This window comes from Pteronotus mesoamericanus, unplaced genomic scaffold, assembly GCF_021234165.1.
Source record: "Pteronotus mesoamericanus isolate MK-2021 breed Mesoamerican mustached bat unplaced genomic scaffold, CSHL_Meso_final contig_20, whole genome shotgun sequence".
Taxonomy (NCBI): Eukaryota; Metazoa; Chordata; class Mammalia; order Chiroptera; family Mormoopidae; genus Pteronotus; species Pteronotus mesoamericanus.
Window position 1 is genome coordinate 48,455,662 of NW_026555085.1, and position 15,687 is coordinate 48,471,348.

Sequence of the window (15,687 nt, forward strand, 5' to 3'; positions counted from 1 at the left end):
GCACTGATGTGAGAGAGAAACATCAATTGGTTGCCTCTGGTACGCATCCTGACCAGGGAGAGAAGCAGCAAACCTAGGTATGTGCCCTAACTGGGATTCAAACTCGCAACCTAGGTGTGTACCCTGACAGGGGATCAAACCTGCAACCTTTTGGTGCACAGGAAAACACTCCAACCAACTGAACCAGGGAAAAAGCGTCGAGTTTTGCATGAAAAATAGCCAAAAAGGTGCTTAAACACGAACATCTATAAAATCTCCAAGTTTGAAATATGCTTAATTATTAATTCTAAAAATGATAACGTTTTCATGTCTTCAAACAATAATGCAGCTTAACATATTTCAAACTCAAAATATTAATGAGTTTTAATTTCTATTCATAAAAGATAACTTACTTTCTCTGTAATAACAATGCAATTTCTGTTTGAACTTTCATATATTCTTGTGCCATTTTACAATGCTGTTCAAACACCGCCATAGATTCTTTGGAGTTTGGGCATGGTGCTAGAGGCTGAAAATAAATAAAAAATGTTAAAACACAGTTAAACCAAATCTCAGTATCTCACTAAGAGTTAAGACAGTGACTGTGGTATATTTTTATAGCACTAAAGTAATGATCTTTTAAAAGTAAGTGTTAAACCATGCCCTAGAAAATCTGTGTCCTTTTGTCAGAGTTAACTCAGAACTTAAATTTATACTTGCTGTTTTAACACTTGTTGTTCCAGAGAACCATGACTATAGTACTCCTGGCCTCTGGTTTTACATTGCAGTTTACCAAGCTGTATTACACCAAAAGATGTTTATAGTTCTCATAAGCATGAGGAGACACCCAAGTGCATTACTTATGTTTTCAGTCACTATGAACATGCCAATGTATCACAAAACTTATTACATACAAATGAGCTTATATGAATTTTATATTTTAGTGCACTAAAATTAAAGAACAAACACGCTATACTTGGCAGTTTTAAAGATATGAGAGTATTTTAAAATGGCTGTTGGGATAAGAACCTATGATTTTGCCAATTTTAGGTTTGATTAACTTAACTGAAAGAATCGTTTATTCTAACAAGAATAAGGAGGCTAACCGAGAGCATAAATAAATGAATATCTGATGACAGAAACACAGCTGTCAGCCTTAAAGGTACATTCTCTACATTTTTCTAAGGAAAAAGTAAAATTGAGTGAGAAAGTATAGTATTCCTTTACCTGTAGTTGGTGATCCAGTGTAAGGTAAGCCATTGGGATGGAGTTATCTGATCCATTGGTATCTGTAATTCAAGTATGTTATTTATTTTCTTTCATAAATTATTAGAAAGTAGGAAAACATGCATGAAATATTGGTATTTTTTCCCTAAATAACACGAAAGTTATTGTTACTGGTAATGAAGAGTCTAGTCTTGAATTCTAAAGATAAAAAGAGGATATCCAATTACCAGATAATTAGAATGCAATCATTACTTTCAACTTAAGTTGGCTACAAATTAAATAAAATTAAAGCTTGTAAGCCCTTGTTTAATTAAAAACAAAAACAGTGATAGGCTAACGTAATAATCTTTTAAAAATAAGTGTTAAACCATGCCCTAGAAAATCTGTGTCCTTTTGTCAGAGTTAATTCAGGACTTAGATTTACACTTGTGTTTTAACATTTTTGTGGTTACACAGAACCACAACTACAGTACCCTTTATATTTAATTCAGAATAATGTCCTTTCCATTTTAAGTTCAGTCTTCACATACTCCATCGACCTAATCAAACCCACATCTTTCTTTCCTTGGCCACGCCAGGTTTACTGTCGGGCCGTCCGCATCCCAGCAACGTTAGTGTTCCATAGTAGGGAAAAGGGGGCAGCAAGAGACACCTTCTCTTCCAGTGGGTCACCTTCAATTTACAAAGATTCTAGTGTGAGCCTCCAATCCCACCCCTCCTAATGAGAATCACTGCAGAAAATGGGAGACATTACTGATGGTAGTATATTACGCACATAAACATCATAGCTGAAAGTCATGCCTGAACAGTTCAATGGGTTAATCTGAACAACCAGTCAAATTTTATCAAAGTATTTGAACAGAGAGCTTTTGTTTTTATTTCAAGAGGCTAAACTGCCCTAGCTACTTGCCCAAGAAGCATGGAACAGTCTCTTCCCAACATTAACATTTATGTGTACAACAGTTCCAGAAGCAGGCAGGGTAACTATGAAGTATATGGCTTTTCTATTTCAGGAGTAGCTTCTTTCTTACTGTTAGTAGAGAACAAATGAACTCAACAAGTGAGCTGCTGTTCAGCCCTTTTTCTGACAAGTAACTCACTGGAAGAGCAGTGCAGATAAAGGCAAGGTCAGGATAGCAGCAAGGCAGGCGCTGCATCCAATGCAATGAAAAACTAACAGTTTGATGGTTTGACTGATACTCTAGTTTGTTTTTTTTTTAAACTATTAAGATGCTTGTAAGTAACCCCCAAAGCTAAGCTAAGTCAGACCACATGATATAATGCATGTAAGAAATACCATGCAATGCTGGCATTTGGTAAGCACTCAGTACACAGCAGTGATGGCTATTACTATTCTTGTTTTTAATACTTAATGGAGAATAGTGAAGGAAGGTCATTTGAAAATGCTCAAGTTTGTATTTCAGGTTGGAAAAAGTAACGTTTATTAAAGATAAAGTAACAGTATTGCCTAGGAGAGCCTAATTTACCCTAAAATTATACATTAACATAAATGTTTTTTTTGGAAATGGCTGAGTAAGAAATAAGTTCATTTATTTCTCTGACCAACGCTCTCCTTGCCCCCAACAGCAGTTCCAAACTATGCTCCCACAGAACACTACTTTCCACAAAGTTAAAAGTGAGTGAAAATAATTTGCCCTTGACTTTAAAGGAAAAATTGTCTTAAAAGTTTTTCAATTTAACATCCCCACTCCTATTTCTTAAATATTTGATACTTGATATATCTTATTAAATCAGTAACCTATATCTGATATGTATTTCAGAATCAGGTATAATATATCAATGTTTCACAATATTCTAGGGGTGGAAAAAAAAGTCCACGGATTTATTCAAATAGTTAAAGCCTTTCAGTGGTGGGGAATATAAAGTCCTTTATTGAATATTGGTTTTTCTCTACAACCAAGAAGTGAGATTTTGCTTTCTCACTTACACACAAACTAAAATTGTTTTTAAGTTTGTAATAGCAATAACTGATCTTAAGACAGCAAAGGATATTCCACAAAGAGTCAGTTTTTTAATGTTTCAATTGCTAATCAAATCTAATCTCATTTCCTGAATGTCAAGACTCACATTTGTTTGGTTAAATTAGGCAAAAATATCTTTCTTGGCCCTTCAAACACAATACGTATAACCATTTCATATTTTCTAAGTATGTGTTCCCTTTATGTGAAATGATGTCTTCTTTCTGCTTTATGACTAAAAAGAAGTCTCACAATTTTACAAAAAAGTCTCAGACTATGCCAGGTCTTACCTAACTGATTTCTGTCTTAACTATTAAAACACTTTGTTGATAACACAGCATGATAACTTTAAAACAAAAATGTGTCAATATTATAATGCTCTAATCAGACCGCAAGCAATGGGTGTCTTTACTTCTATCTTGGCAAAGTACTAAGCACAGGAGAATCTCTCTTCAAAGAGTTTTCCCAGTCTCTTTCTCCTTACTAAGTCTAGGTGTCGCTCTCACAAGCTGCTCTTGGGCATACTTGTCTTTTTCTTTTTTTTTTTTAAATCTCCACTATTTTATAAATAAAAACCCAGAAACCCAAGAGCACTCATTATATGCTATTAAATCATCATGCTCTTTCTTTTTCTCTGGAAACTACATAGAAAGCTCTCCTCTTTTAAAATTAAAAAAATTTAATTAGACTGTTTTAACTTGTGTATGCACTTCTAATTTTTTTCCTGAGTTAGTGGGCCTTCAGAGAAAAAGGCTTTACCTATCTTTTCCCTGTAATTTATTTCATTAGCTTATCAATACTTTTCTTTAGAAACTGAGCAAAGCTGAACTTCATTCATTATAAACTTAAACCAGAGCTTCAACTTCTAAAATTGTATTCAATATTATTTAAAAAATGAAAACTACACATTTGCAATAATTTCAAGGCAAAGAAAAAATTCAGTTACTATCACAAGCTGGACCTATGTATGATTTCTAGCTATTAATATTTTATGGTATTTTAGGTTGCAGAAAAAAAAAATGAAATGGACGCTCGCAGAGAACACATGAAGTAGAAACACAGCCGTTAAGTGAGATGGACATCAGAGGATTTTGATTTTAACCTCATGAACTCATGTTTGACACGCTGACTGGCATGTCTAGATTAGTCTAGATTGGAGTCAGGAGGCCCACCATGTTGAATCCAAGCTTAAGCAAATGCTGTTGTATCAGGGAGAGTACTTCTTCACCAGATGGTGGAGGGGTAGGAACAACAAAGAGCTGATATTACCTAACCAATGATGATCAAATCTGTCAAGAGCATTTCCTTGTCTGCCTCTGAGGAGAAGCATGTCATGATGAACTCTGCACATGTGCTGAGTAGTGGTAAATGTTCTGAGCAATCCTAGATTGGACTGTGCTAGGGGAGAAACTTAGAAGAGTTTTTGCTACCACTAAATTTAAACTTACTAAAACTACAAAGTACACACCCCTGGCTAAACATAGGTCTATCTTAACATGACACAGAGAAAAGCCACCCAGTTAATTTTTTAAATTAAAATTATAAATTTGACTAAACCATGCCAAATATCTATAAATACTTATAAGCAGTATTTTAGTTTGTAAACACAATGAGCTGACTTTTTAATTTCAATTTAATTGACACTATTAATAACATAGTTGTCTTTATATAAAATCTGAAATGGTTTAATTTTTCAAGGTCTAAGAGACTGTTGTTTCTTCTCTGACATCATACCATATAAATAATTTTTATAGGAGCATACTGCTGAGTATTTATTAAGGCATTCTTCTAATGCTAAGGAAAGGTTAATTCTACTATGGCACACAATTTCCTGTTTGCACATAATGAAACTATTCCAGATTAGATTTTAGGGCTAGTATTTTGACCAGTTATTCATGTTAGGGAGTTTTAATAACTCTTAACAGACTTTTAAAGGTCTATTTAACAGACTATATAACTGAAGTGAAGTTTCCTTATTACTTAAAATTGATTTAAAAGGTCACAGTCAGAAATATTTATCTCACTGAAGTACCTGATATCTTATATCTTTAAAACCAAAGACTGAAATAAAGATGATTATATTTACCATTCTGCTGATTTCAGGTGTTGGTCTCTGTCTCAGTACTCAATAAGACATTTTTAAGTTTATTGCTAAATATTTGATTTTATTAATATGAAAACCTAAACTACCATACAATGACTGCCTTTGTAAAGATTACAGTAATGACACAACTAAATGATAATAAACATGGTAAATTCAGCTTCATAACCATGAGGAAATAAACCAGCTACCTGTGGAGTCGTCAGGGGTCCATGGATGACTTCGTGCGGGCTTTTCTGAGGTTGGTCCTGAGGTAGTGATCATTCTGATGCTAGGACTGGATGACCTACTGCTCACCTGGAGGAAGTGACAGGAGTTTTATTTTTTAAAAATGACAAGGAAAAATTTCCATGATAAGGCAAAGGACAGAATTCCATTTTTATCATTAGAGGTCCTGAAATACTCTTGCCAAAAAACAAAAACAAAAAACCCCCCAAAAGCCAAATGAATCCTCCAAGGACACCGCACATATGCACAATTACACACGCACTGATCGCCAAAGGCCTAGAGCTTTTGTTCTGACTGCCTGCTGCACTCAGAGGAAAAAGTGTAAAGTCTTGGGCCTTTGTAGGATGTAAGGCTGGAGAACCTCCTTCATGCTCAAAGCTAAAACCTAAGAAAGGCTTCACTCTCAGAGAAAGAAGGAAGTAGGAAAAAAAGCCTATCTTACAAAAGAAGAGAGTATGTAAATTTGCCTGTCTCTAGCAGCAGCTGTGGGTGGAGGGGAGAAAACGTATTCACTGTGAATCTGCAAAAAATTTCCAAAATTGATGGAAGATGTAACAAATCCCAACCATAACAAATCCCGAGCAGAAAAAAAATAAGAGAAAACCTACAATACTAAGTTAAACATGGGGCAAATTATAATCAAATTCAAAGAAAAACAAATAGGGGAGAGTAAAGAGCAGCCATAGAGAAAAGATAGGTTATCTATAAAATACCAGTAAGACTCTCAATAGCCACTAGAGAAGACAGAAAGAAGAAAGTAGAATTATCTTGAAACTGCTAAAATAAAATAACTGAGAACTAGAATTATTTAGCTAACAAAAATGTGAAGAATGAGGTCGGAATAACATTCTCAGATAAGCAAAAACTGAGTCTATCATTCATAAGACTCTTACCATAAGGATTTCCTATAGCATGTTCTTCAGGGAGAAGAAAAATTTTTCCCTAATAGAATAGCCAAGTTGAAATCAGGATCACTGGTAAACACAAGTATGAATCCATATACTGAAAATATTAAACAGTGAAAACAATGACTAATTTACAGAATTACCAAACAAATAAGATGGTACTTAAATCTGAATAAAAATAGCATCAGCAAGAGGAATGTAAATTTAAAAATCCTCATATTGATTAGGATGAAGGTAAAAATATTAATTTTAGATTGGGCATGAGTGTTAAAATTTCACAGGTAATTACTAAAAGTAGTAATATATCTACCTCCAAAATGAGATAAAAAAGGAATGGAATGAGAAATATATTTATGGAATACAAAGGAAGGCAATAAAGGGAAAAAAAGAAATAAAGCATATAACAAGAACAAATTTATCAGTAGTCATAATAAATATAAATGGATTACACTCTTCAGTTAAGATATTTAAAAAATCAGATAGGCTGGATTAAATACTGTTTGTAAGAGACATATCTGATTCACAGAGAGATAGAGAAAACAGAAAGCCAAAGCATGAAAAAAGATAACCAGGCAAAAACTACCCAAAATAAAGTTATATAGCTATATTAATACCAGAGGAATATATTTTAGAGCAAAAAAAGTTACTAGGGAGAGAGATATGTTTCAATTTAGAACATAACTCAAAACCTACATGCTGCACTTACAACAATATAGGCTGTACCTATACATAGCTTCCAAACAGATAAAGCAAATAAAACTGTAAGAGAAACATTCACGATCAATCATAGTGAGATATTTTAATCCTCTGTAAATGATCCATAAAATCAGATCAAAAAACAAAATATGGACATAGCATAACCTAAACTCCATGAACCCTATGTGTGAAAAATGAGGATTTGTGTTTTAAGCACCCAAGGAACATTTATGAAATCTCATCATGTAATAAGCTATAAAATAGATCTTAAAAAAGTTAAAACAAACTTAGTATCATATTAACTGATCTTTTTGTATTGATTAACAATTGATCTTTAAAAAAAAATTCCATGTTTAAACATTTAAAAACTTATACATAACTGGTAAAAAAAAAAAGGAAATTAAAAAATATTTGAATTGAATTTTAACTTTAATCACGCTAAAAGTTGTGGCATGCAACTTAAGAAGCACTTAGAGAAAAATACTGAATTCCAAGTTAGAGGATGAGGCGTGCCTAGCAGTGTACGGAACACAAAATGTTTATTGCTTGTTTCTGCTGGATCAGTTCTGAAATTCTCACCTGGGCATTCCTGAACTTCCATCAGCAGGTTTATCTTACCTATACAGAACGTTCTCCTCTGACAGTTCCTTATGCCCATTTCCCTCCTTGCTTTTAATCTTGACCTATAGTCATTCAAGAACTATATGGTGCAAAGTGCATGTATGAAACGGAGCTATATATAACTGCTGCTTTTGTAGGTCAAAAACAGTCAAATGCAGCAAATTCACATGACTGAGTCCAGTGATTTTCAACCTTTTTCATTTCATGACACTCATAATCTAATTAATAAAATAATTATATAAAACATACATAGTGACCAAACCCTATCACAAAGACTTTCCTCTTGGTTTCTGGCTGTATTTACAGTCTGTTCCTACATAAACTTCAACTTCAGCCAGAAGTGCTTTATACTATTTTTAAATTTTGTGATTTTGCAAAAGCATAATAATCTCCTAAGGGCGGGGAATCATGTGTACTTTTGTATTATACTCCCCAGCATTTAGGAAATTACTAACTATACAATAACTACATAATCAATACTCATTGAATACAATGATAATATAAGCTGGTGTTGATTAGGTTTATTTACCTTTTATACAATACATAAGAAAAATAATACATACCAAAGAAAACCAGCAAGGAAATAGATCTTTTATTTTAAAATGCTGTTGTTACCCTTGGTAAAACAAGCACAGACATTAGGACCTTATTATTGAGTCCTTTTAACCTCTTTTACTGAAAGAAGTCTTGTGATTTAAAAAGAGTACACTGATTTGACCATAGTTCTAATTTCTATTGTAAAACAAGAATAATTTTTCTCCAAAGTGCTAGCAGAGGAGGGTTCCACAGTCAACCTAAGTTTATGTTAATAGTTTCACTGTAACATTTTAAGGGGAGAAATAAATATAAGTGTAATGTGCGAGACTCATATCAGTTATAAAGATATTAAATAAGATACAAGTAATAATTAGGTTTACAAAATATAAGAATGGATTTTGTGTATTAAAAAGTCCACTGAACATCTGTCATATTAAAACAAATAATCCTATTTGGACCTATTATGAATTATAGTATTTCTTAAGTTTATATCTTTCCCAAAAGAATTCTTTGCTACTTATTTCTTTTCTCCTTCTATTTTCCAAGAAACAATTAGCACCTCACATGCAGTCATTTTTTCTACTTGAGGTTTGCTATTGCTATAAACCTAAAAAATAAGGCTAATATTTTTAGGTCAACTTTCAAAACTGGCCTTTCTTTAAAGGTACAAGAAAAGTTCTAATGAGCTAAATTTAAATACATAAAAACAAAACAGAAAAAAAAATTTAAATACATAAAAAGTCTTCATAATTTGAGGAATATCTCATATATTCATAGTATCTCAATAAGTAATAACAATATGCTAATATGTCTGTATTAAAAAAGCCTAAAAAATATTTAAAAACAAAGCCATAACTGTATTTTTTGAATATCTGAAAAATAAAAGGTATAAATAAGAGGGACAGGCAATATCTGACAATTTACAAAAGCCTAGTTCGTGGGTTAAATCTATGGTACTGCTTACAATTTGCTATGGAAGATGTCTTATTTTATAGTAGCTATTTTTAAAAAAAATCACTGGTAAAATTCCGAAGGCCATAAACACTCTCAAACCATTAAATTACTTAGGGTGCTCCTTTCTTCAAGACATTTACAATTACTTTATTCTATGTTTACATAAACTGCAACATTTAAGAGATACAGAAAACCTGACTTATCACAAGTTTTGGATATGAAAGTGGTTACAAGAATACAGAAATGCCACATAGCAATTTTAGGCAGCAAAAGAATACTAAGCCAAATTTAAACTGCAAGGGCAAATTTACCATCAGTAGACACGAATGAGAATTGGACTTTGACCAGAACTTTATCTCTGTATTTATAAAAAGAAATTGGGTGTTATTTTACAGACAAAAATAAAGCTTTGCTTCTTTTTATGTCTCACCTGAAAGACTGAAGAAATATTTTCATGAGGCAAGAATTTATGGCCAAGTACTACTGTTTAGACTGACATTTTAAAGCTATTTAAAACCCTCAGAAATCTTAGTTGCTAAAATTATACAAACACAAAACAGAGATTAAATGTTGATTTATCTACTATTCTACTAAAGTAACATTTGAATAACAAATATTAAAAAGAAATGTCTATCAGTTGGTAATGTGGATTTGCAAGTGTACTTTCTCCACTATGACAGTCACAGATAATTCAATTAAATTTGTACATGACAGGGTGTAATGAAAACATTTTTTCTACTCTGAAGGTATAGGTTCAATTTAATTCTGGCTTCACTATACTAGGAGAAAATTTTAGAATTTTATTATTATACGATCTTTAAATTCTTTAAAAGTACAAAATTCCTATGACCCAAGAATTATTTAAAACTATAATGTAAGCTTCTGATTTACTTTTACACAAAATTATTTACACTAAAGTAGGTGCAGATTGAGGATGGACAAAAACTAGTAGTAAAATAAATTATATCCCTTAAATTAAAAAAAAAAAGTATGATAATACATCTCTCTATGTGATAAAAGGCCTCTAAGGCAAGTATTTTCCATAATCCCCAATAGAAACTCCTCTTCTGATACAGAAAGAATAGAATGCCGATAGATTTTACTTCTTTCCAAGTGCTTTTTTGTTTTACTTCTAGTTAGTAATACACTACAGTTAGAGCAAGGAAGTGTTAAGAGCCCTGGAAGACATACTATGGGGACGCAGGCATACAGCATACATTAGGCATCTACTGTGTGGTACTTTCCTATGTGATAACCCTGAGGTGTGGGTATTATGTCCCCACTGGCAGATAAGGTTACTGAAGTTTAGTTACATACCTGACTAGTCAAAGTAGATTCCAAACTCCATTAAAAAATATAGTATGTCTAGCTTTCTAAATAATCATAATTGCATCATCTTGCAGTTGTGATTTTTACTGACTTACGTTCCCTCTAAGAGAAATCTTATAAACAGATCTGTATTGCATACATTCCCAGAAGGGGTATGCAGGTATACATGAGGATGTATAATTTTAGTGAAACACAGAAAGGCTCACTCAAATGTATAAAACATAAATTTGTGCAATCATCTGTAGACATTTATCATTAAGGTGGATTAGCCTTGCTCAATAATATGATGCAGCTAAAATCCATCATCACTGAAAACTATTTAAATAATTAATGACAATGCAGACTGTCAGTAGCCAAAACACTTGAAATTAAAGAGTTCTTGGAGTACTTTAGCATCTGTTACATTCAGTTTTACATGCACAATGGAATGATAGAGTGTAGAGCTGGGTGCTCTGATATCAGATCTGGATTTAAAACTTGGGTGATAGCAGTTTCTGACAGTAAGAGACTTATAGTAAGACAGTAAATTGAGACTCAGGCTTCTCTAACCCCCAGTTTCTCAATCCACAAAATGAGGAAAATAAACAATGCAAATTTATAGGATTAAGATCAAATAACATACATTAAAGGCCTGACTGGCACAAAGTTGGTACACAATATGTAAACAGCACTTGTTATTATTATAAATTTTAAGTGATCTGGGGATAAGATCTGCCCAGATATGCTTCTTGGGGACTGGGCATTCTTGGTAGGCTATTTCCCCAGCCGAAGGCCATCAGGAACGTACCTGTGGTAAGGCAAGTCGCTTTCAGTTTTTGTTGCAGCAAACCAGGAAGCTCACCATGAGGCACTGTGGGTGTCTCCATAAGAGGGTTTTAGAAAGAACTTATTATAGAATTTAGGATTTTGTTTTGTGATTTGGGGAGGCTCCAGAGAAGGAGGGGTTCACTCTAGATGGGCTGCTGCCAGAAAGCAGGAGCAATTGTACAGGGAGGACAGACCAGAGTGAGGATAAAATTACAACTGAAAAAGCAGCAGCAGTCACTCAATCAGCTGGGAGAAGGCAATGTGTGGCATTTTGTGGGTGGCACAGGGACCTTGTTTTTGTCTGTGCTTAGACAACATTACAAAATGGTCTTGTTTTGTCTCATCATGGTCTCAACATAACCTCATCTACTGGTGTTCTGAGAAACTGTATGTTTTAACAAGGCTGAGGCCTCAGTGTCAGATCAGTTTGTGGACATCATGTTGCTCTTTCTTAGCATCTTTTCAAAGCATCTAGCAGGTCAGATCCACTATGTGTGCTTAATAAGCTTCCTGAATAAATAAAAACCTGAATTAATTAATTTAAAAGTGATTTGTGTGTTTTGAGTTTACAAACATACTTACACAACTACTTTTAATAAAGAGGCTTACTTGGTTCACTATGCCTCTCAATAGAAATGGTAGTATAAAAAACAACTACTTAATTTTAGTTTATAGATACAAAGTCTAAGTGATTTTATTAAGATCAGTCTTGAACCAAGAGCCAAAAAATACACACTCTGGTCAGTTTACTTTCCCCTATGAGATGGAATGTTAAACTTTATTAGTAGGGTCTCTCTCTTCCTCTGATGATTGTACTAGGTGGGCAAATTACTTTCTTCGTATTCTTCATCAATCTCCATAACCATTACAAACAAATGAACCAACCAACCCTGTGCATGATTAATCACTGCTTACCTAGACTTTAAAAAGAACTATACCTTCAATTTTGAAAATTCATATTATGCAAACTTTTCTTCTTCAAATAATGAATATTTTCATGAGTAATATAAATTATTTAATGCCCAATTTTCATAACATTTTCATGGGAAAATGTTTTCATAGTGCATTAAGGTTACTGTTTGCCATTCTCATCCGAAATGGCGTATTAGGCATTTTAAATTTCCAATACTTAATTTTGAAAAGAGTGAATCAATTTTTTTAAATTGGCTATACATAGGCTATATATCACCTATTTTAGAACACATTTTTCTGCCATATCAAACTCCCCCTCACTCCAAATCTTTGGGAGTGATACATGACAACTCATGCAAATGACTGTCTTACAACCACAGTCTGCCTCAGTTCCTGTTTTACTACTTGAAGATATTGTAAACGAGAACAGTAACAATATAATCTCAAGTACAACAGAACTTGTAAGGAAGTAAGTAAGGCTTTGTATGGTGAGGTCAGTCCCAAATTATAGCAATGCCTTTATTAGAGTACAGAGAAAAGCATTCGTACTAGCAGATGCTTCTGAACTGTCTTAGGGGAAGCTTCTCATTCCTAGTCAATGGGAGAACACTTGGCTAGAGTTTCTCATAACTGAAATATCAATGGCAGTAGTAAAGAGTTAAAAAGGCTGAGCTCATCAAGCCTTTAAGGAATCAAAGCAAATACCAGATATGTTAAACTATGTTACTAAATGACCTGATTAATACTTGAAGTATCTGAGGAGGTAAAAAGTGGGAAAATTCATACAAAAGTTCTGGAGTGTCACAAAAGCAGATATACTGAAAAAACTGCTATTAAATAAATAAAATCAAGATCTAGGGTCACTTAATATCATAAAATATACAATAAATTAATGTCTGTGTATAAATATTTTATCTATGTGTGTGTACATATGTGTACATGTGTGTTTATAGGCATTGTGAGAAATAATTTTTATTAACAACTACAAAGACTCTTCAAAATTTAAAGTACATTATAAAAATGAAATAATGAAACATCTTTCTAGGATAAACAGTACTCATATATTTTACCATAAATTGAATCACAGTGTTTATAACATAATCCTTTAATTTTATATGAATATGGACAATAATGTGATATTTTTATTATTTCAGATGCATACTGTATTCAAAATCTATTTCTGCACAACTGAAAACAAATCAACAAACACCTAATAATTAGTTCCCACTGATTTTAAGAATATGACATATATAAGATATATATGTTAAGTTTATCAATCTGAGAAAGAGATGAAAAAACAGTGAGTTGCTACTTTACTTGGTGGGTTAAAACTCTGTACTAGTCAGAAATGGCTTTATCATAACACTGTCTGGATCATATACAAAAAAGCAGTAGTAAAGAGATTAGGGGAATTTAGCAGAGCATCCAGAAATATAAAGATGATGAATGAAAATCTTAACCACTAGGATAGAAGCCATTCTTGAGTTTACCCAAATGCTTAGTTAATATTTTTCATAAAAATATAAATCCAGTGATATGATAAATTAAAAGATGTTAAGAGTCTTCCAGGTATGTCAGTGTTTTATGTAATTGCAGAGAAATGATATCTTATTAGGGAAATATTTAAGGATTCCCTATAGAAGACAATGGTAACAAAAAATTATTTAATTACAACATTGAATACTTCCTTATTAGAACACAAAACCACGTAACATGTACAGAAGACTACTGAATTTAATCGACCTTTCTTAAATTATCCTTCAAGTTAAATTAATAATGGCATGAAGATTTTTTTCTCCTAAGAACTTCAAACACAAATGAACTTCTCTATTACAATTTTAGGTCAATTCATAGACTAATTTTGCAGAGTATATATATTCCAGTTAATTCTTGATTTCTACCCATTATTATTCTTCAAAGACTGAGAATTCAAATGTTAAGTCTTACCTGGCCAGGTTCTGTTCCAGTAGCAGTCAAGTCCTGGATGGATCTACGTCTTGGCTGTCCGTTGCCTTTTAAAAAACAGAAAAAGTAAAATGCTGAAATCTAGTCAGACAGACAATAAGGATGTAATTGCTACAGTAGGAAGTTGGAATTTGTTGCTCCTTGAATCTATACAAAATGTTTGTGAAAAAAAGTGAATTTATTATAAAAAAGAAAAAGAGAAAAGAAAGATGTATAAAAGGGAAGGGAAACAGCTGCAGTGTTTTAACTCAAAAGTTGCTGGACTACAATGAAGTATGTCCTAATACAATAACCACTTCTACTACACGAATAGCTGCTGAACTCTCTCCCACCATCTTCTGTCATGTATTTAAATAGATGAATGCTTGGGGGATGGGACTGATGACGGCATCTATTTCAGGGGCCTTACGTTACGGCTTCTACAGCAAGACAGCTATCAGGTTGTAAGACATGACTGACTTTAACCAACAGCAGTACCTTGTTCATTTCAGGGCCTGAAAGGATGCTTGGACTTTAGAAACTTCTATGCTATAATAACTTAAATATCAGTTTATGAAAGAATTCTACAAATTTAAGTCTTCAGCAAGAGAATGAATTAAGCAATAGCTGCATTCGGCACTTTTATTTGGGAATAGGGATGTTTATACAGTATCTTCTAAGATGAGAGATCAGCTGTCTAAAAGGAAACACCAAGATATTATGAATAACAGCTGACAAAATACTCAAAATTCTTTTGACTCTGAAAGCTGTATTATGTAATTTCTCAACTAGTGGGCAGCCCAGGAACATGTACTCTAATAGTTGTGGCCTGATTAGCAGGCAGCACTCATTCTTAAAATTTTTATTTCCATAATCTTAAGTATCTTAGATTAAACTGATCAGTAATATAATTTAGCATTTTAATCCATGTGATCCTATTATTATATTCTGCACATAAACTAAAAGGACCTTACAATAAAATGTTTGCTGCAGTAATATGTGTAGTGAATACAAAAAGACAAATTTATTAGCCACTCTTGAAGTACAAAACACAAAACTCTTTCCCATTTTAAGTTGTTTTAGAATTTCGTATAACTGTAACTGAAAAATGTACTACAAATTTCATTTTATTCCAAGTTCCAACTTTTGATTACAAACTAACATAACAAACTGCACATTTACTCTATCAGGCACACAAAGATACTTTTGTGAAAACTTAACTATCACTGTTTCCAGAGGACAAAAAGGATCCTCACTACTATGACTAATAAGCAATTTTAGGCACATTTCATTCAACACAATCATTCTAAAATTAGCTTACATGAGACAGGCTTGTAAAAGTGTCTGGAATCCTCTTTTCAGATAAGCAACATTTGTGAATCTGGGGAACCACCTAGCGCATGTGTCTAAAAATCATTACATCATCATTGCAATAACAACAAAAACAAACTCAAATCTAGGTGGTAAG

General features: G+C 33.0%; 1 protein-coding gene across 2 annotated transcripts in view; it reads right to left on the minus strand.

Annotated features, from left to right (window-relative positions):
* Positions 1–15,687, minus strand: part of MAP3K7 (mitogen-activated protein kinase kinase kinase 7) — a 61,881-nt gene that overhangs the window by 3,161 nt on the left and 43,033 nt on the right. For both annotated transcript variants that reach the window (XM_054569723.1, XM_054569722.1), the window contains 4 exons: positions 14,223–14,287; positions 5,478–5,583; positions 1,207–1,268; positions 393–508 (listed from right to left, as the gene is read on the minus strand). In XM_054569723.1, coding sequence (XP_054425698.1) covers positions 393–508; positions 1,207–1,268; positions 5,478–5,583; positions 14,223–14,287 — 349 coding nt within the window. The remainder of the gene's footprint in view (positions 1–392; positions 509–1,206; positions 1,269–5,477; positions 5,584–14,222; positions 14,288–15,687) is intronic.